The 17,011-nt window shown below is 44.4% G+C and overlaps 1 protein-coding gene across 1 annotated transcript in view; it reads right to left on the minus strand.

Annotated features, from left to right (window-relative positions):
• The window catches only part of bcr (BCR activator of RhoGEF and GTPase), a 93,738-nt gene that overhangs the window by 20,261 nt on the left and 56,466 nt on the right, over window positions 1–17,011 (minus strand). The window contains exons 3-8 of the mRNA XM_086152465.1: window positions 11,704–11,808; window positions 10,650–10,835; window positions 4,940–5,047; window positions 3,448–3,508; window positions 2,993–3,045; window positions 2,333–2,473 (exon numbers count right to left, since the gene is read on the minus strand). Coding sequence (XP_086008591.1) covers window positions 2,333–2,473; window positions 2,993–3,045; window positions 3,448–3,508; window positions 4,940–5,047; window positions 10,650–10,835; window positions 11,704–11,808 — 654 coding nt within the window. The remainder of the gene's footprint in view (window positions 1–2,332; window positions 2,474–2,992; window positions 3,046–3,447; window positions 3,509–4,939; window positions 5,048–10,649; window positions 10,836–11,703; window positions 11,809–17,011) is intronic.

Consider the following 17,011-nt stretch of genomic DNA (forward strand, 5'->3'; position numbering starts at 1 on the left):
TAAATTAATTTTAAATAACTTAATAACGATTTTCCTGTTTATACAGTTAATGTCAAATGTCAGTCGGTCGGAGAAAAGACTAGAAATACATTCGCCAGAGGCTGCAAATGTTTCTGGCCAAAAAGTCTGATGGAAAGTATGACGACCGCCCGAGGTGGGAGGTGGAAACTGTCTGTACTTCCTGTTTAGCAACTTCTGCAGGGAAAAAAGCAGAGATAAGGTGTGTGTCATAGGTGTGATTCTGATCCAGAAATGAAGAGATCCCAGTCTCATAATTAGGGGATATGGTGCATGTTTATTTATCTATTTTTTGTGTTTGTGTGTGTGTGTGTGTGTGTGTGTGTGTGTATGATAAATGCAATGCTCTTTCAGAAAATATAAATACGGAAAGGGGGCGGTGTGCGGCAGAGAGAGACGACAGCATAAAAATCAGATTAAATATTGACCATCTCTTGGAGACGCGTCACTGAGGTTGTGTTTGTGAGTAATGACATGAATTTACAAATCTCTGTTTATTTTCAAATAGCGGTGTACCTTTAAAAGGACATCTTTACAACGTGTGCCGTTTAGTTGTATTTGCACAAATCAGTGCGTGTAAATAGGGACGCATTTCGACGAATTATCTACAGGAACGCTGAGTAGACGGGGAGCGCGCGCTTCTGCTTTGAACACTATGCACACACTCACATCGGGGGCATATCTTCTCGGAGGCAAACAAAGCCGAGTAGGGAGGTGAATTAAGTTCAAGGCAGCGCCATCATTTGCATTTTAATAAAGCAGCTTCTGTTTGTTTCCCTAAGCTCCGCCCACTACTCTGATCGAGCCGGGCCCTCCAAGGGCCACTTGTACTCCTCTACTCCCGCATGCCTCTACTGAGCGGTCAACAGGTTACTCATGAGTGTGTGTGTGTGTGTGTGCTCACGCTGGAGTGTTCCCGCAAGTTGCGCTGGATGGTGATGAGTTCACACTGAGAAATGCGTCCGCGGTAACACAAACTGCAACCAAAACATTTCAAATTCATGAGGCAGCTTGTGGGAATGTCTTGGAGGTTGGCAATCGGTGCGTTACTGATTCTGCCCAGCAGGAATCATCTCAAAGTATCCTTGAACTAAAGCCTGAAGCCCTGACTGTTATATATATTTATATATATGACAGTTATATGCTATATATTTGTCTCAACGAAAATATTCCGAGTTGAATATTATCAATAAGGGACTTTTGAAATACACTAATGCAAGCTTTCAGAGTTGCAATATGCTTTGAACACAATGAACACTGTGTGTGTGTGTGTATGTGTGGATACACACTTCCGAGACTGTAAAGGTTAAAATAGTGGTTCGGATATCATAAAACAGTCAGATTTAGAAGGATTTTATGTATAACGTGGTTACTATAATGTTACAGAGGCTAAAGGTTTCAACATCTGCACTGGAAGTAACCAAGCATGATTCCATCTTGTTGGGATTCCAATTGTCTGTTTCTGAGGTGCTTTGTACGACTGCACTAGTTATTTTTATTTCTTTATTCCAGCTGAGTCGAAGAAAGGCAGACACCTCGGGCGCATGAAATTCTCCATTTACAGCGAGGTGCAACATAATGAGCCTCATTGATTTCCATGCGCCGCTTTCGTGTATCCATCGTAAATATTTGATGACTGGTGCGGTGGTCAGGACAGAGTGTGATGGGACTGACTGGGGCCTACAGAGACATAGCAGACAAGTGTGTGTGTGAATGTGTGTGTGTGTGTATTTTCAAAGGCAACCAAGAGCAGGAGAAGCGAACGGAGAAGTGTTTTGGTGTATGTCTCTAGAAAGGGTGGGGTAATGACCCCCGTGCGATCCAAGGGTGGAGCCAGGAAAGTCTTTCAGCCCCTCTATTCGACCCGGCGTTTATGAATAATTAACTTGGAATCTGCCCATCAGAGCGGACGGGTGGCTCATTACAGAGTATTATGTACAGCAGTGTCACGCAAGCTATCAATCAAGAGGAATCCATTCATGTGCTTAAGTAATCTCCCCGGGTTGAAAGAGACAATGGGAGGGTGTGGGTTGTGGGCAAGGTAGTGTTTGCATTAGGGGAGGCAGAGAAATGGGAAACCGCAAGCGAGACACGGTGAACACAGAAACCCCATCGAAGCAGACGACCACAACTCTGCAAGAAATAGCTACGAGCATCGCTTCAGGCTGCGGAGCGGCGACTGCTGTCCAGACACACGGTTAAATGCCGGCGACCCCAAAGTCTTTTGGAGGAATGGAGTAAAAGCTCTGAAAAATGGTCACATCACATGTATTGCCATCAGGTCAGCGAGGAAGAATTGTTTAGGAATTCTCACCTCTCCTTTCTTGACGGTCATGGACTGGCGTCGGGGCGCGGACTCCTCGTTGATACTGGAAAGAAAGTTCTGGGAGATCCTCAGCGCGTCTTGTAGGAGCGGGTGGTCCGGGTGGCTCGGTGGCGTGTGCTTGAGCAGGTCCTTATATTTGGAGAGACGTGTCAAAATGAATTTCGTGATGATGATTTGCACAAGCGAACGCAGGCGGACGACGGTCATTTCGGAGTATTTTTCTTCGCTTCTTCCACGGCAGCGAAACTCAGCCGAGAAGCCGTTACGCAAAATAAAAGCAAATTAAAAGCTCGGGCTGATTCCCGACGGCTGAGCCGCAGTCGTGTCCAACAACCAAACAGTGATAAAAGAAGTTCCCAAAGGATGAAAAAAAAAAAGAATTGCTGTTATTAAATTAACATTTCTCTGCACCTCTCCCTGACTTTAAAATCCAATTATGCAAACAGTCATGCACACAAGAACACTGGTAAATGTCATATTTCACGATAATAATATTTCTAGCAAATTTACAAGGGGAAAGCTAATAGCTGATAGTGAAAATGCCATTAGGGGGTGGCAAAAATCCATATTCAGGGCAGGTGTCTTTTCCAAAATGGTGTCCTTTGGAGGTCAGGTCAAGCTCTCTGTGTTTCTTTGCTCAATACTTACATGAAGGACCAGCGTGCTGCGTGTCACCCTGTCCACCGGTTTGTACAGCAAAGCTATAAATGCGAGAGAAAATTCATATCGGATCAGTCGTTTGAACCGCGCGTGTTTTTAATTCATTTGAATACCTTCAAGAAACAGGTAAAAACGTTTCTCTTTCAGGACTTTTTACTGCGCTGATGCCCCAGATCAGGTTGGCAGCAAGTTAGGCTATGCAGTGTGTGTGTGTGTACGTTTGTGTGTCTCTGTCCAACAAAAAAAAAAAAAAAAAACCCTCACTAACCCAAGCTTACTGTTCTGTATATTTCCTGTGCATCGTGTATTTGCAAGTGTATTTGCAGTCCCTTTGTCCTCTATTGTAAGTCGCTTTGGATAAAAGCGTCTGCCAACTGCAATGTAATGTCATGTAATGTAATGTAATGTAATGAATACATTGGGTGAAATCCGGTTTGACTGACCCTCAAGAGAGTTCTTGGCCGTCTGGTCTTTGCCGTCCTTGGGACTCCTGACCTTCAGGTTCTGTTTGGAGAAACACCAAACAGAACACGTGAAGAAAACACGTGTCGTTTCTTTGGTACAGTAGGGAACCCCTTCCCCTCCCCCTGCCAGTTGTAGCTCTGAGGTCGTCGGTTTAAAACCAATCATTAGTCACGCAAGGGCTCCCGTGATGCAGCCCATTAACAGCCCGTGTTGCTGAATCCGCATCCCGCGTGGAGACGACAGACGCAACGCTGAGAGACTCATAAAACACGGGGTAAGGACTGATGATGTATGAAAAGCAGGCGCGGGAAGGGCTCGATTAATGAAGACGAGTGTTTTCTCGTTCAGTAATTCTCAGCTGTCAGAAACGAAAAGGAGCGGGAAATACTAACTGAATTAAAAAAAGGAGAAAAGAAGGCAAAGGAGATTCCAATTAAAATACAAGGGCTCTGTAGAAGCTGAGCGTTTTTTTCATATTGGCAAGTGTTACGCAAGACTGTTTTTGTATCTTGTAAACACTCGAATCAAAACAACCAAATCTTTCGGAGGAGATTTGCTGTCCGACTGCAAAGTGAAAGAAATGATGTAAAGAAGCTTAAAACTGAAGTGGAATCAGATTGTGTGACAAATATCCTCATGTGAACGCAACACTGAAATAAAAAAGTAGGCCAAATACAGAAAAGTGTGTTTTGTCAGCATTACTCTTATCATGTGAGGCAGCGAGCGCCGCATGTAAACACGTGTCGAAGAAACTGCCGGCTACACAACCGTCATTACACTTTTAGCACAACATTTTCCATCAATCCTTTATCTACGTTAGAAACACATAAGTTGGCGGCTCGCTCGGTTAAGTTGCTGGTATGCCGAGGTCGAGTGTGTGACCGGCTGATTTTCCATGGTTATTAAATGATCCCGTAACTCGAGAGATTACAACTTTGGTGCCCCGCGAGTGCTTTGGGAACAGAAAATTAAGCGTTGTTTTTTTTCCCTCAAAAGTCCGGCCATAACTACTTTGATATATGTGTGTAACTGTTGGGTTATCAATTTTTATCACATTGCAAATCTAATGTCAGTTAATGACATCACCGTATGTTGCACCGCTTCAGAGGTACGTTGAGCATGAATCAATACAGTGCATGTGTACCGTCAATACTATGAACAAATGTAGGATACCGTTCTTTTTGCCTTTATTAGTTGTTTAACCTTTTTTATCCATTCAAAAATCTGATTGCAGCAAAAACAAGTAGAGACAATGCATTCTAGTGTATCACTTTATCTATCAGTGCATGAGATGTCATTTACAATTTTCAGTTGTACTATTTCTGGAAAGCAGCCTCTTATAAAACTGGAAAATGCTGAGTAGAAAAATACAGGAACGGTCCACATTTAACACGGCGGAATGTTGTCTCTGTGTGAACTTTGGCTAAAACCCGATTTTCAGCCGTGAGTCCTTCTCCCACCCCTACTCACCTCGGAGATTTCAGCGAACTGCGCGTTAGCCTGGCAGCACTTCTCGGCCGTCTCCACTGCCAGCTCGTAGTTATCCACGAACGCTCGGTAAACTCCCAATTGGCTGGCCTGGTTGAGGACAAGAAAAACAAAAAAAAAGCGGTGGAAAAGGGGTGTTGAGCTCCTGTTTAAATGTCATGGATGAAACCCGTTTCTTTAAAAGCCACAAGTCCTTTGAAATTAGTGCAACAAGGTGTCTTATGAGGCTGGCGAACCATATCACAGCTCAAAAAATGGAATAGTTTAATTTAACTTCTATGCTTAAACTCTTCTTAATAACTCGCGTCCCTGACCGCACCACGGGTTTAGTTTTTCATGGAGAAAAAAAAACAAAGGTGTTTTGAGTGCAGACTCAGCTCCACCTCAGCGCTGCGATTTCGTCGTGGCTTCTCTGCAAACGTGGCATTTATAGCTCCATCCATTTCAAGGCCCAGACTGTTGTTATTTAACGGCTCTGTAGAACTCGCAGGATTTATAAAGAAAGATGGACAAGCGGGTCGTACATGTAACCAAGGTACCCCTCGCAGCTGGGCCATTGCCATAGCAACCGGTGAGACCTGCACAGCGCCGAGATGAGTAATTAATTATCGGTGTAATGGAGGCTATGACAGCACATTTAGGAAGTGGGATAGCTGAATAAAAATCCACCAAACGCCGCCTGCCAGCTCCGCAATCCATCTCCGCAGTCGACAAAAGGACAATCGGTGCCCTGAACAAAAGATTCGGAGAGGAGGGCGCAGCGCGGGTGGGCTTTGTGTCCCCTGTTGAGACACACACGCTGAAACGGTTCGGAAAAACAGTCCTCGACGTCTTACCTGAACGTAACCGGTGTGATTTCACAAGTGATCTCGGTCAGAGACCGGGTTGGGTGAGGATGAAAAGGGCATTTCCTGTTTGTCTGGGGAATATTGTGACCTTCTGCTGAGAAATATTGTGGTCAACATCTGACCTGGCAAGAAATAGCGACAGACAGGATGCAAGAGACTCCAGCCGGGATTAATTTGATCAACAGTAAGAGCCTGCCTTTTTTAGTATTAATCCCTCAGAGTAATTACTGAGTCAAAATAAAAATCATTTTACTTTCATTACTGCTCTTTTTTTTTAAGGGTGCATGAAAGCTGCAGTTTACGGCCCTGCAGGACTGTATCCTGGCAGAGCGAGCGCATTGTCTGATAGTAACAGTTACCATAACACCTAAGTTGTTACAAACAAACAAACAATCCGCCTAAAACTTACAGACTTACTCGGCAATAATCATTTCTGCTCTATTATTACTGATAATGAACCTGTTACTTTAGGGATGTTAGCAATACATTATTACACATCAGCAAACATTAGCATTGTTGTCTTCAACAGCTGCCCATTCATAGTCTTCAGTTCAATACTAAGATACGACACCGACCCTCCAAACGAGGGCTCTCGGAATTGATTCTGGAAGGAATGGGTCCCGGGCTTTGTCTTTTAATTAACGGCAGAGCGTTAAGATGTCTTATTGGCCGAGATCGAAAGCGTTGATATGAAGTAGTTTGAATTTAGGCGACAAGAGGGTATGCAAATCGATGCTCTGGATCGACTCGGAGGAGGACAAGGTGTAAAGCGATTTTTCACAACGACGCAGCTTGGTGTCCTGCCCTGGGCCTCCCAGCTGCAACGCCGAGGAGGCCATTCAGAGCGTGACTGCAGACGGAGAGCCTTAATGTCTGCCAGCAACATCCACCGTGAGGAGCTACAGCAGAAAATGGCTTTTTGGGGGCTGAAGAAAAGAATCTTTTGCTTTTTGGATTTCTCAGTTTGGAGTTTATCTCCCTCCACCCCCTCCCTCTCTCTCTCTCTCTCTCTCTCTCTCTCTCTCTCACACACACACACACACACACACCCATGGGAGTATGTGTGTAATCCACAGCAGAAAACAACATTAAGGAAACAAGCTCATGACAGACTATGGACATTATGTGGAGAATCTGGATGGAGCCAGTTCCTTTTTGGAATACTTTAAACAGGTTGGGTTGTTTTCACAACAAGGAAGACCTGTCATGTCATGATTTAAAAGCTGATGATGGTTCTTTGAAGGTGAAATATCAAATTCCCCTCCGTTTCACCTCAAACTTGACAAATAATATGTGTAAAGCATATGTCATTATTTCATTCGTAAGTACTGCACATCACTATGACACGTGTGTATTTGACACCTCGAAACACGGTGTTGGATTCCCATGGAATGAGGCTGTCATGTCGCCGGCTTGTTTTCAAATCACGGTTTGTGGTTCTTGGATGGGAATGTTTCTTGAACCTCATCCTTGACTTGGTTTTCCACATGCCAGGATATTAGGGGGAAGTTACGATGGCCTTGTATGAAGTTAACAACGCCAAGTTAACCTTCCCTCACTTGAATGGCATGTCTGGGAGACAAGTTTATACAGTTGTTAATTTATGTTTAATATTCATTCATTATCTATACTGCTTATCCTGCACTCAGGGTTGCCAGGGTGCTGGAGCCTATCCCAGCTGTCGTTGGACAGGAGGTGGAGTTCACCCTGGACCCGTCGCCAGCCAATCACAGGGCCACATATACATATAACCATCCACATTTTCATTTTTGATATTAACAGACAACCATTCACATCATATAACTTTAGGGTCTCCTGTCAGAATCAAACCAGGGACCCGCTCACTGTGAGGCAGAAGCCTATATTTATGATTTCCGTCATAGATATTTTGCATCCTGTTATTCTATGGGCGTTCTATGTCTGCAAGTCACCCTTTGCATAAATGTTTGTCTCTTTTAGCTGTTCATCTTTTCTCCCCTGCTAAAGGTGGTCTTTTCGGTCAGGTTCTTCCCACCCTGGTCAGAGGTGTAAGGCAGGAGCCTGTGGTACCTCGCAGAGATCGCAAAGTCATTCTCTTTGTTAGTGATTTGGGGACTATATAAATGAAAATGGACTCGATCAATCGCAGCAGTAATGGCATTAGTATCAATAAACCCTTCAGTCAGAGCTCATTACAGTTCAGACCGAGACATCTGGAACAGATTATAAGGTGGCCTCGTGCAGCCAGAGGCAGGAGAAAGAGCTTTTTCCTCTTCATTAAACTCACAGACATTAGTTTTGGTTTGCATCTCCACTTCTAACATCTAACGGCGTATTAACAGAGTAAAACCTTCATTTGTCTGCTGTGCAAAAAGTGTGTATTTTCAGAGGAGCGTGTGTGTGTTTGAGCCTTATGTTCAGCCTTCATGCTTAGCACCTGCCAGCGCCGCTTTGCACCCTCCTCCTCCCTCCTCCTCCCTTCCCGTCTCTCTGCCTCAGTGTTATGACGTTTCATGATTCCCGAGCCTGTCTGCTCGCCCCCCCTGCAGATTTCCGAGTTAACTCCGAGACGGCTCTATCAGCGTCGCGGCTGCTTAAATCTACTCGCCGTCCTCGCTCGCTTTTCATCTTCTTCCTACTCCCTTCTGCTCATACCATCACATCTCCTCCGCTATCTTTGCATGCTCTCCTCTTGACTTACAGACAGGAGGAAGGAAATTGGACCCAAACTGCCACTCACCTGTTAAAAAGAACCGGCATGCAGATGAGTGCACTGATATGTTCAGTAAAAATATCTGTGAAGGATAAGCGACAAAGTAACCCGTTTTCCAGAACGTGCGGGTCAATCGGACCAACAGCTATCTCGTCACGATGACGTCATCCCTCGTTATCAGACAAAAAAAACATCTGCAGTTGTGATCTTAATAACACCGGTTAAAAGTCAGAGCACATCAAAAACCGAATGCGTCAGAAGTGTGCAGCACATGTCATTCATTCATTCATTCATTCATTCATTCAAAATCTCTGCTTATCCTACACTCAAGGTGGCAGTGGTGCGGCAGCCTATCCAAGCTGTCATTGGTCAAGATGATCCAGGATGTATCAGCGGTTGATCACAGGGCCACACATAGAGACATATAACCATTCACTCGCTTATTAATCCCTCTTAAATAGACATGCTACAATTCACTCTCTCATTCAAGTCATACAGAGACATTAAACCATTCACCCCCTCATTCAAATTGGGCAATTTAGGGTTTCTAGTGAATCTACTGCATGTTTTTGGACTGTGGGAAGAAACCAGAGAACCTGGCAAGGCTCCCTGTCACGACTGAACCAGGAACCTTCTGGGTGTGAGGTGGAAGTACGAGCCGCTGCACCACTGTGCTATCCCATTCCTTTGCCCTTTAACCTTAATTACTTTTTGAACAGGGTCTGATCAATTTATCGGCCAACCTGACCAGATTTGCCAAAATGTTGAGTGGCAAGAAAACAAATCAAGCTTTGAGGAACTGGACCTAAATGCCTATAATGTATGCTGCCGTTGAACAGGAGCACCGCACAGCTTGGAAACAGCTGAGCCACGGAGCCGGGCCAGCTTCTGACAAACAGGAAGGGACGGTTTACCGACACGGATTTAAAAAAGCCTCGCTGTCATCAAAAATGAGGGTTAAAGTTAGCTGGCTTGATATTAAAATGGTAAAAATGACTAGAGGTAAGAGCTTTTTCTTGCTCAGATATTTATTTCACGACCCGGATCATTCTCAGACAGGCAGCGGAGAAATCTGCGTGCCGAACAGACTGCGCTCACGTTTACACGAAAATAAAATAACCATTCTCTCCACTTGGAGCTCCTATGATGTTTTTTTTTGCCAAAAACTCCCACTTTTCCCTTGAGACTCGCATTAATCCATTTGTTCAATTGGCTGTCATGAGCTTCCGCAACAGGCAGGATGGAGTCTCTGTCATGTGTGCAGCGCGTAAATGATATTTCCCGGTTTAAAAAAGGCACATATTATGTTAAAAAAAAAAGCCTAAAGGTTGTTTACTTTTGTTGGAAAAATAACCCCTCAGAGTTCACGATCAAGCTGCACACATGGAGTTTGCATTTTTTTTTCTGTTTCCTTGGCCGAGCGCAGAAAATCCTCAATTTCATAAATTAAGCAATAACAAATATTCCGACGGCATCGTCGCGCGTATTTTTTTGGGGTGCGCGTAAACGTGCGACACAGAGAAAGAGAGACGAGCCGAGGTGGAAGGAGAGAGAGAGGCTCCTATTTATAGCAGCCTCTTTGAGACACAAAGCACACAGAGCCACGATGGCCTCAGCTGCCTGAGGCAGAAAGGCGGCATTGTGAGCCCCCGCCTCCCAGCCCATCACCCCCGTCCCCCCCCTTCTGCCCGATACACCTCCCTCTGCGTGCGAGTCGGCGGGCCCGGGAGACGGAGAAAAGAGGGAGATACAAAAAAAACAAGTGGAAGGGAGGATGAGGAGGAGCGTTTTTGGAGAGAATTAACCGATTCATTCGGGGGTAATTGACCCATTGTGAAAACAATTAAGGGAACAGAGTGTACATTTGGACTCGATTCGCTGCTGACTCACACAAAGAAAGGGATGATTCTGACTTTACACAATTGCGATACTGTTTCCAAAAGCCTCAAAATCAAAGAGACGAATGACGGCTAATTCGGTTCCGCCGGGTGATTTTGTTAAGAGGAATTGTGGCCGCGGCGGGTCGCGGGCATCTCATACTGCCAGCCCAGCATTTCACTTCATTAGCGGGGACATCGGGCCGCCGATGTCAGAGGATGTTTCTTTTCACTTAGCGGTCACTCGGTGCCCCGAACTGACTTCTCTCGCTCACCAGTTTCTGGAAGAGATCCCCGACTCGCTGATGGTGGCTCCACTGCTGGACGCGAGGCAGTATCCCGTCGTAGAACTCCTTGTGGATCTCGTAGAGCTCAGGCACTTTGAAGAAGATGGTCTCGATCTGGGCCACGGTGAGCACTGGCTGGGATGTGGTTGCTGCGGCTTTCAGAGGCTTCATGGGCTGAGAGGAGCAAAGACGCGCGGGCCGAAGGTGTTAATACCCCTCGGTGGTACAAATTTGTGCCAAGTGTGAGAGGTAAAAGGTGCGTTTGACTGGTGGTTTAAGCGATCACCGCCATTTAGTAGCACTTACGACTCTATTTTCGCAGCAAATTAATATCAATCATCCTCCGAACACTGTTACAATAGCGGAGAAACTATTTTCTGACGGTCACGTTTGGTCGGTTCATAACCGGAGCGTGTCGGCCGGTGTTTTCAATTAAGGTTTAACATCCGTCTGAAATGGAGTACGATGTCAGTGTGCCATGAGTTAAAAACAGGAAGTATCATTACTTTTTTTTTTTCAAAACATCCTGTGTGAAGAACACAAATAGAGGGAAATCTAACAAGCCATTAAGGAAATATAAATATAGAATATAACAGAATGCGGCTTTAATTGTCCCACCATGGGGACATTGAAACAAATATAATGAATATATCAGAGTTGTGGGACCTTTTATTTCTTTTGTTTGTTTCTTTGTCGATGCTGCTTAATGTGCGCAATCTTCCTTTGGAGAAAACTGAAGGGAAACCACCACAGTAAAAACATATGCTTTTCTCTATGATACACTTTTTACAAAAATGTGGCCTCTTACCAAGAGCTATCTTTTAGTGTGGGGCTAGAAATCTGGATCCCACATTTTGCATACTTGCAATGCTTATTACAGTGTAATGCCTGGGATTTCGGGATGGATTTCGGGTTCCTACACTAACAGTAGGAATTGAGTTGACACGGTTGTATAAAGTTGTATAAATGTAAACGAAAGATAGTAAACACCACTATGTCCGCATTTGTGTGTGTGTGTGTGTGTGTGTGTGTGTAAACTCACCAGGAGCAGCGCCTCCAGGTGACTCAGATATGTTTCCTCGCTGGCCAGGATCCCAGACAGGACCCACTTCCTCATTTCCAAACCTTTTTCCAGATCACATTCCGTCTGTAAACATCAATGATATCCCATAAATACCCAGCTGCACAGTGCATTGAATACAAGTCCATTTTTCATGTATTTTTCCCTTTCAACTCTCTATTCACGTATCAGCGGCACTGAATGTTCAGCATCAGCTGGTAACAGGAGGCCTCTGAGGAGGCCTACCAAATCAAACGCGGACACATCTTTGAGAAATCCTCCCTGGCTCCGTTGCCTGGGTCCGGTCAAAGCTCGGTGAGGAGTGTGAGCATGAAAGAGAAGACTCCTCCGGCTCTCTTGTTTAACCATGAACTCTGATATAACTCAAACAGACAGGGCGTCCCGAGGGAGATCAGCGGTGGTTGGTGTAAAAATATGTGCGCGCACACTCCGGTCGGGACGTTGAGGCTTTCCGTCTTTCGGGCAACGAGCACGACAAAATATACGGGGGGGGAGTGGGTGAGCTGATGGGATGGAGGGACGCGGACGCGAAGAGGAGACATTGAAGAAGGAGGAAAAGGAAACATGGATGGTGCCTTCATCTAGGACTGACGGAAGAGGCGCCGCAGCCAGACGGAAACCGCGGCTGGGCCAACTGATGACGAGGAGAGGGAAGGATGAAGAAGCGGTGCCAGGAGGAGAGGATGAGAGAAACATGAGGCATTTTTTGAAGCGAGACAGCGGTTATATCTACTTGGTAATTTACTTGGTCAAAAGGCTTTCGCTTGTGAGGCCCGAAGTGTCGTGGATCATGAATGACAAGTGGTCTTTATCATGCCCATGAGGAAAGGTCATGATGATGGCGATGTGTGTGTGTGTGTGCGTGTGTGTGTGTGTGTGTGTGTGTGTGTGTGCAAGTGAGCACAAGGTGATACTGCATAGACAAACCCTTTGTGTGGTTGCGGTTGTGAAGGCCAAAGCAGGTAAAAGCTTCCTCACACCATCCAGATTACATGTCTGTCACTTCAGCTGAAAAAATCTACTCGGTACACTCCATCCACAGGCCGTTTTTGTCCCGTTGTTAAAAGGGAGGAGGTGCGGCACGCATGATATACCCCCACCAAGGCGAATTATTATTCAATATCTTACTCGTGACGGTAAGAAACAAAGGTTTTGAGGACATTTCCGCCTTTAATTTCTGGATGGTTCCCGACTGACTGACACACACAGACGAGATTGAACAACACAAAATAGAAAGAAAATCCTCCCTGAAAACCTTCATGTCAAAACCCCACCGTCCATATGCATATCTAATGTACCTCAGCTCGTATTTAAGCGTGTACTTACATGGAAATCCGAGAGTATATATGCATCCATTGTAAGGAAGGAGCAAATAGGCCCGAAGCCTCTCCTGCAAGGGGGGGCCGGGAGGGGGTGGGGGGCGGAGGCGTGAAGTAGCGGGGGGGCCAGTAGGGAGTGGCACGGCTCGGAGGATAGACCGGCTGTCTGGTAATCGGAAGATTGCTGGTCTGATCCCCCTGCTCGTGAAAGGTTGTGTCAAAGTGTCCTTGGGCATCTCGCTGAAACCCCTCATTTCCCCCGAAGAGAGGATTGGCACCTCTCTGTCCGGCCTCCACGGCCGTGTGGCTTTTCCTTGCACATTGGTGAATTTAGCAATAGCGCAAAGCACTTTAAATATATGTAAAAGCACAAGTGTCCCGGACGTTATGATACAGGCCGAGATTATAACGGACTGTATAATTATAAATTCTCGCTCTAAGCGATCTCAGGCAAAACTGTTCTCAGTTCTACTACCTCAGTGGCGGAACAAACTTCCAGAAGCAACAAGACTAGCATCATCTATCTCAACCTTCAAGAAACAGGTAAAAACTGTTCTCTTTCAGGACTTTTTACTGCACTGATGCCCCAGATCAGGTTAGGCAGCAAGTTAGGCTATGCAGTGTGCGTGTGTACATACTGTGTGTACATATGTCTTTGTAAAAAAAAACAAACAAAAAAAAAAAACAACTCACTAACCCAAGCTTACTGTTCTGTATATTTCCTGTGCATCGTTTATTTGCAAGTGTATTTGCAGTCCCTATGTCCTCTATTGTAAGTCGCTTTGGATAAAAGCGTCTGCCAAATGCAATATAATATAAAATTCAATCGCAACAGAAGGATGCTTGGGATTTGCTTATACCTCAGTGATCAGCCTTTTACAAATGTTTATAACAACAAAATAATCTAATGATAATTCTTATAAGAATAAACGTTGAATATTTGCCATCATAAAACACGCCCGTGCCGGTCTGACATGTTTGCATAATGCGGAGAACTCTGCGCCCGTTCTGGCCCGAGTTTAAAGAACGATTGCTGGATATTTTAAGACATTAATGCGCAAAGCATATGAGCTCAGCTTTGGCTACGATAACCATGGGGACAGAACCTCCAATCTGATCTGATATTATTCATGTGTCTACCAGCGGTGATGGAATGGTTCAGTGAATGAATGACTGTGATGCACAATTGTTTTTATTTATTTTGTTTTATAGTTGGCGGGGAAGAAACAGATCATTTCCCAGCAGCATGATGAAGTAGATTTATCAAGTAGCTGATACAAATGGTAAAAAGGTGCTGGTGCATCGAAATTAGCTAATTAGAGTGCTGCATTACTGTATTATTACTGGAAGTAAAAGAAACACGGCAGTTTTGCCTGGTTCAGGAAGCAGTTTCTCACATCCCATTGAGTGATGAAAAGTGTGTAACACCAGGCTGCAAAACATCGCCTTTTCAGTTTCATCCCCTCGAACGACATAAGAAGGGAGTTTGGAATTTGGAGGGGTTAAAAAACAAGAAGCACAAAAAAAAACCATTGAAATTGGATAGTGATTTTCTAGAACATGGCTTTTTAATTCCTCTCCTCAGATATAAAAATCAGATATAGAATATAATGGCATTACCTTTTCGAACCCTCCGCATCCGAGTACAGTACAAACGCTAAACATTCAAGTTAGAAAAAACAAGCAAACAACATAAGGCTCATCTGAATTTTACACTGATATTCTGATATTCTTATTACAAAATGAAGCAAGTAACACATGCAGAATGTTCCTTGCTGGACGGAAGGAAGACGTAACCTTCATGGTGACAGTGACTGACAGTTATTTTAGCACTGTTAATTTCACATCTAGCAACATTGTTCAAAGTGCACATCCAGTCAAAACATCTGTTTACATTTCAATTTGCACTTGTTCTTTCAATTTGCACATCCTGCTAATACTGTTCGCATTTCTTTGCAATACTGTGCTTATTGTCTATCTATCTAGGTTTCCTTTGGACAGTAAAATAAGAATGTCATGGTGCAAGGAAACACTTTGTATTTTGAATCGTCCTAGATTTTCTGGGCTATGTACCTGCACAGTTTATCAGACAACAGTTTAATCTCTCTCCATATTTGCTTACCTGCGACTCCGCCAATCCATTCGGATACTATCACTGCTTAAAAATTTCTTTCCCCTCTCAGGAGAACATTCAAGCTTTTCCACAACTTTCCCGGTCTTTTCTAAACCCAGTCCAAACTTTTAAAAAATATGACTCATGCACAAAATTCGGATAAAGCATCAGTTTCCAAAAAAACAAAGAATTTGTCCTTCCAATGTTTTAAATTGAACTCAAATAGGACTTACTTATTATCATAATCTGTTTTATGTTTATTTTACAAAGCGTCCTTTGGGTAAATGAAGAAAGTGTGTGTAAAAGGGTTTTTCGAGGGGCTTTGAAGAGACAAAGTGTAAAACCTCGTAGCAATGGAGAGCCCCGATGTTTACAAGCGAATGTTAAGTCTATCAGCATAACTCTTGCTGAATTATCATCGGAAAATATTAGCGGTGAAAAAAATCGCGGTGCGCTGGAAGCGTCCGGACCGGTCGGAGACGTTCAAGTCCAAACACGAGTTACTGGACAAACAGAGGGGAGACGGGAGCTAAGTGTTTATTCATCGTTTCAGACCCCAGACAACTCCCCGAGGATATACCCACATCTCCAGACATATCATCTTTTATTCATCGATCCAGCCGCTAATGAGCATCTCTGACTTCAGACTAAAGGGCTGTCTGCCGACATTTCAGGTCATCAAAAGGTATAAAATAAAAGGCATTCTCCCTGATCTTGTTCCATTTGGCTTCGCTAGCCGATGTTTTTTTCTGGATACGGGCGAAAGTTAACATTATATTTTCCATCATGCACATGCATTTCATTATGATTAATGCTTGGGCTGATAGCCTTCACAGGAAAAGCTGCAGAAACTGTACGTTTATTTGAGAAATACGCACAAAGAGGCATCCACGGAAAGCAGGAAATGTAATAACATTATTTTCCAGCTCCGTCTCTGAAGTGCAGACGACTGTCAGGTTATATAAACAGTAAAGACATCCATGGAGAAACTCATGTCCAACCCCTCTAAATTTTCATTTCTTATTCTCTAATCTCCTAAGGATCCTGTTCTACCATCCCTCACTCCCCGAAATACCAAAAGAAATTGCTTCCCCTCTCTGTGTGCCTGAGATGTAATAGAGCTGACTAAGTATTATCCGCTGCTTTTTATTTTTTTATTTTTCTTTAATGCAGCCGTACTTCTGGTAATTTCAACTGTGTTCGGGCCAGATGCGACCGCCGGTTCTTGACAGGTTGTCTGCGATTCTGCATCAGCCGATGAAAAAGAAATTGAGAGCGAGCGCCTCCACACAGAGGAAATCTTAAGACGCCGTAGGCCCCGAACACATGGCTACCGGCTTTGGAACAATAGGAGCCCTTCAAGGACCCCGTTTCCAGGAATCTCTCAGCTATATTGCACAATATACAGATTATACACAGCGTGAGAAGCTGATGGCTGTTTGCCACTGAAAGGGTGCACTGATTATTGTTGATGTTGATATATTGTTTTTTTTTCTTACTGAATCCAGTTGTGGTTAGACAATGATGTTGGATCTGGTCTAAACACACACAAACACACACACACACAGGCGCAGTCTGCATGCAAACTACTCATCTTCTACCCTTAACCGGCAGTCACCCCACAAACACACGTTTCTTTACACACACAAACGCTGTAAATTAAGCCTAAATCTCACTGAGTTCAGACAACAGATTTGTCTCGCATCGTGCACATTTCTCTTTGTCTCTCACCCGGTATGCTCGCTCATGCATGTACGTGCCGCCAGAAGCCCGCTCACACATACGCTTCACACACTTGGTTGCATACACCAAACACACACACACACAATATATAGTT

Source organism: Fistularia commersonii, chromosome 9, assembly GCF_037954325.1.
Source record: "Fistularia commersonii isolate RoL2024-O1a breed Wild chromosome 9, RoL_Fcom_v1.0, whole genome shotgun sequence".
Classification (NCBI taxonomy): Eukaryota; Metazoa; Chordata; class Actinopteri; order Syngnathiformes; family Fistulariidae; genus Fistularia; species Fistularia commersonii.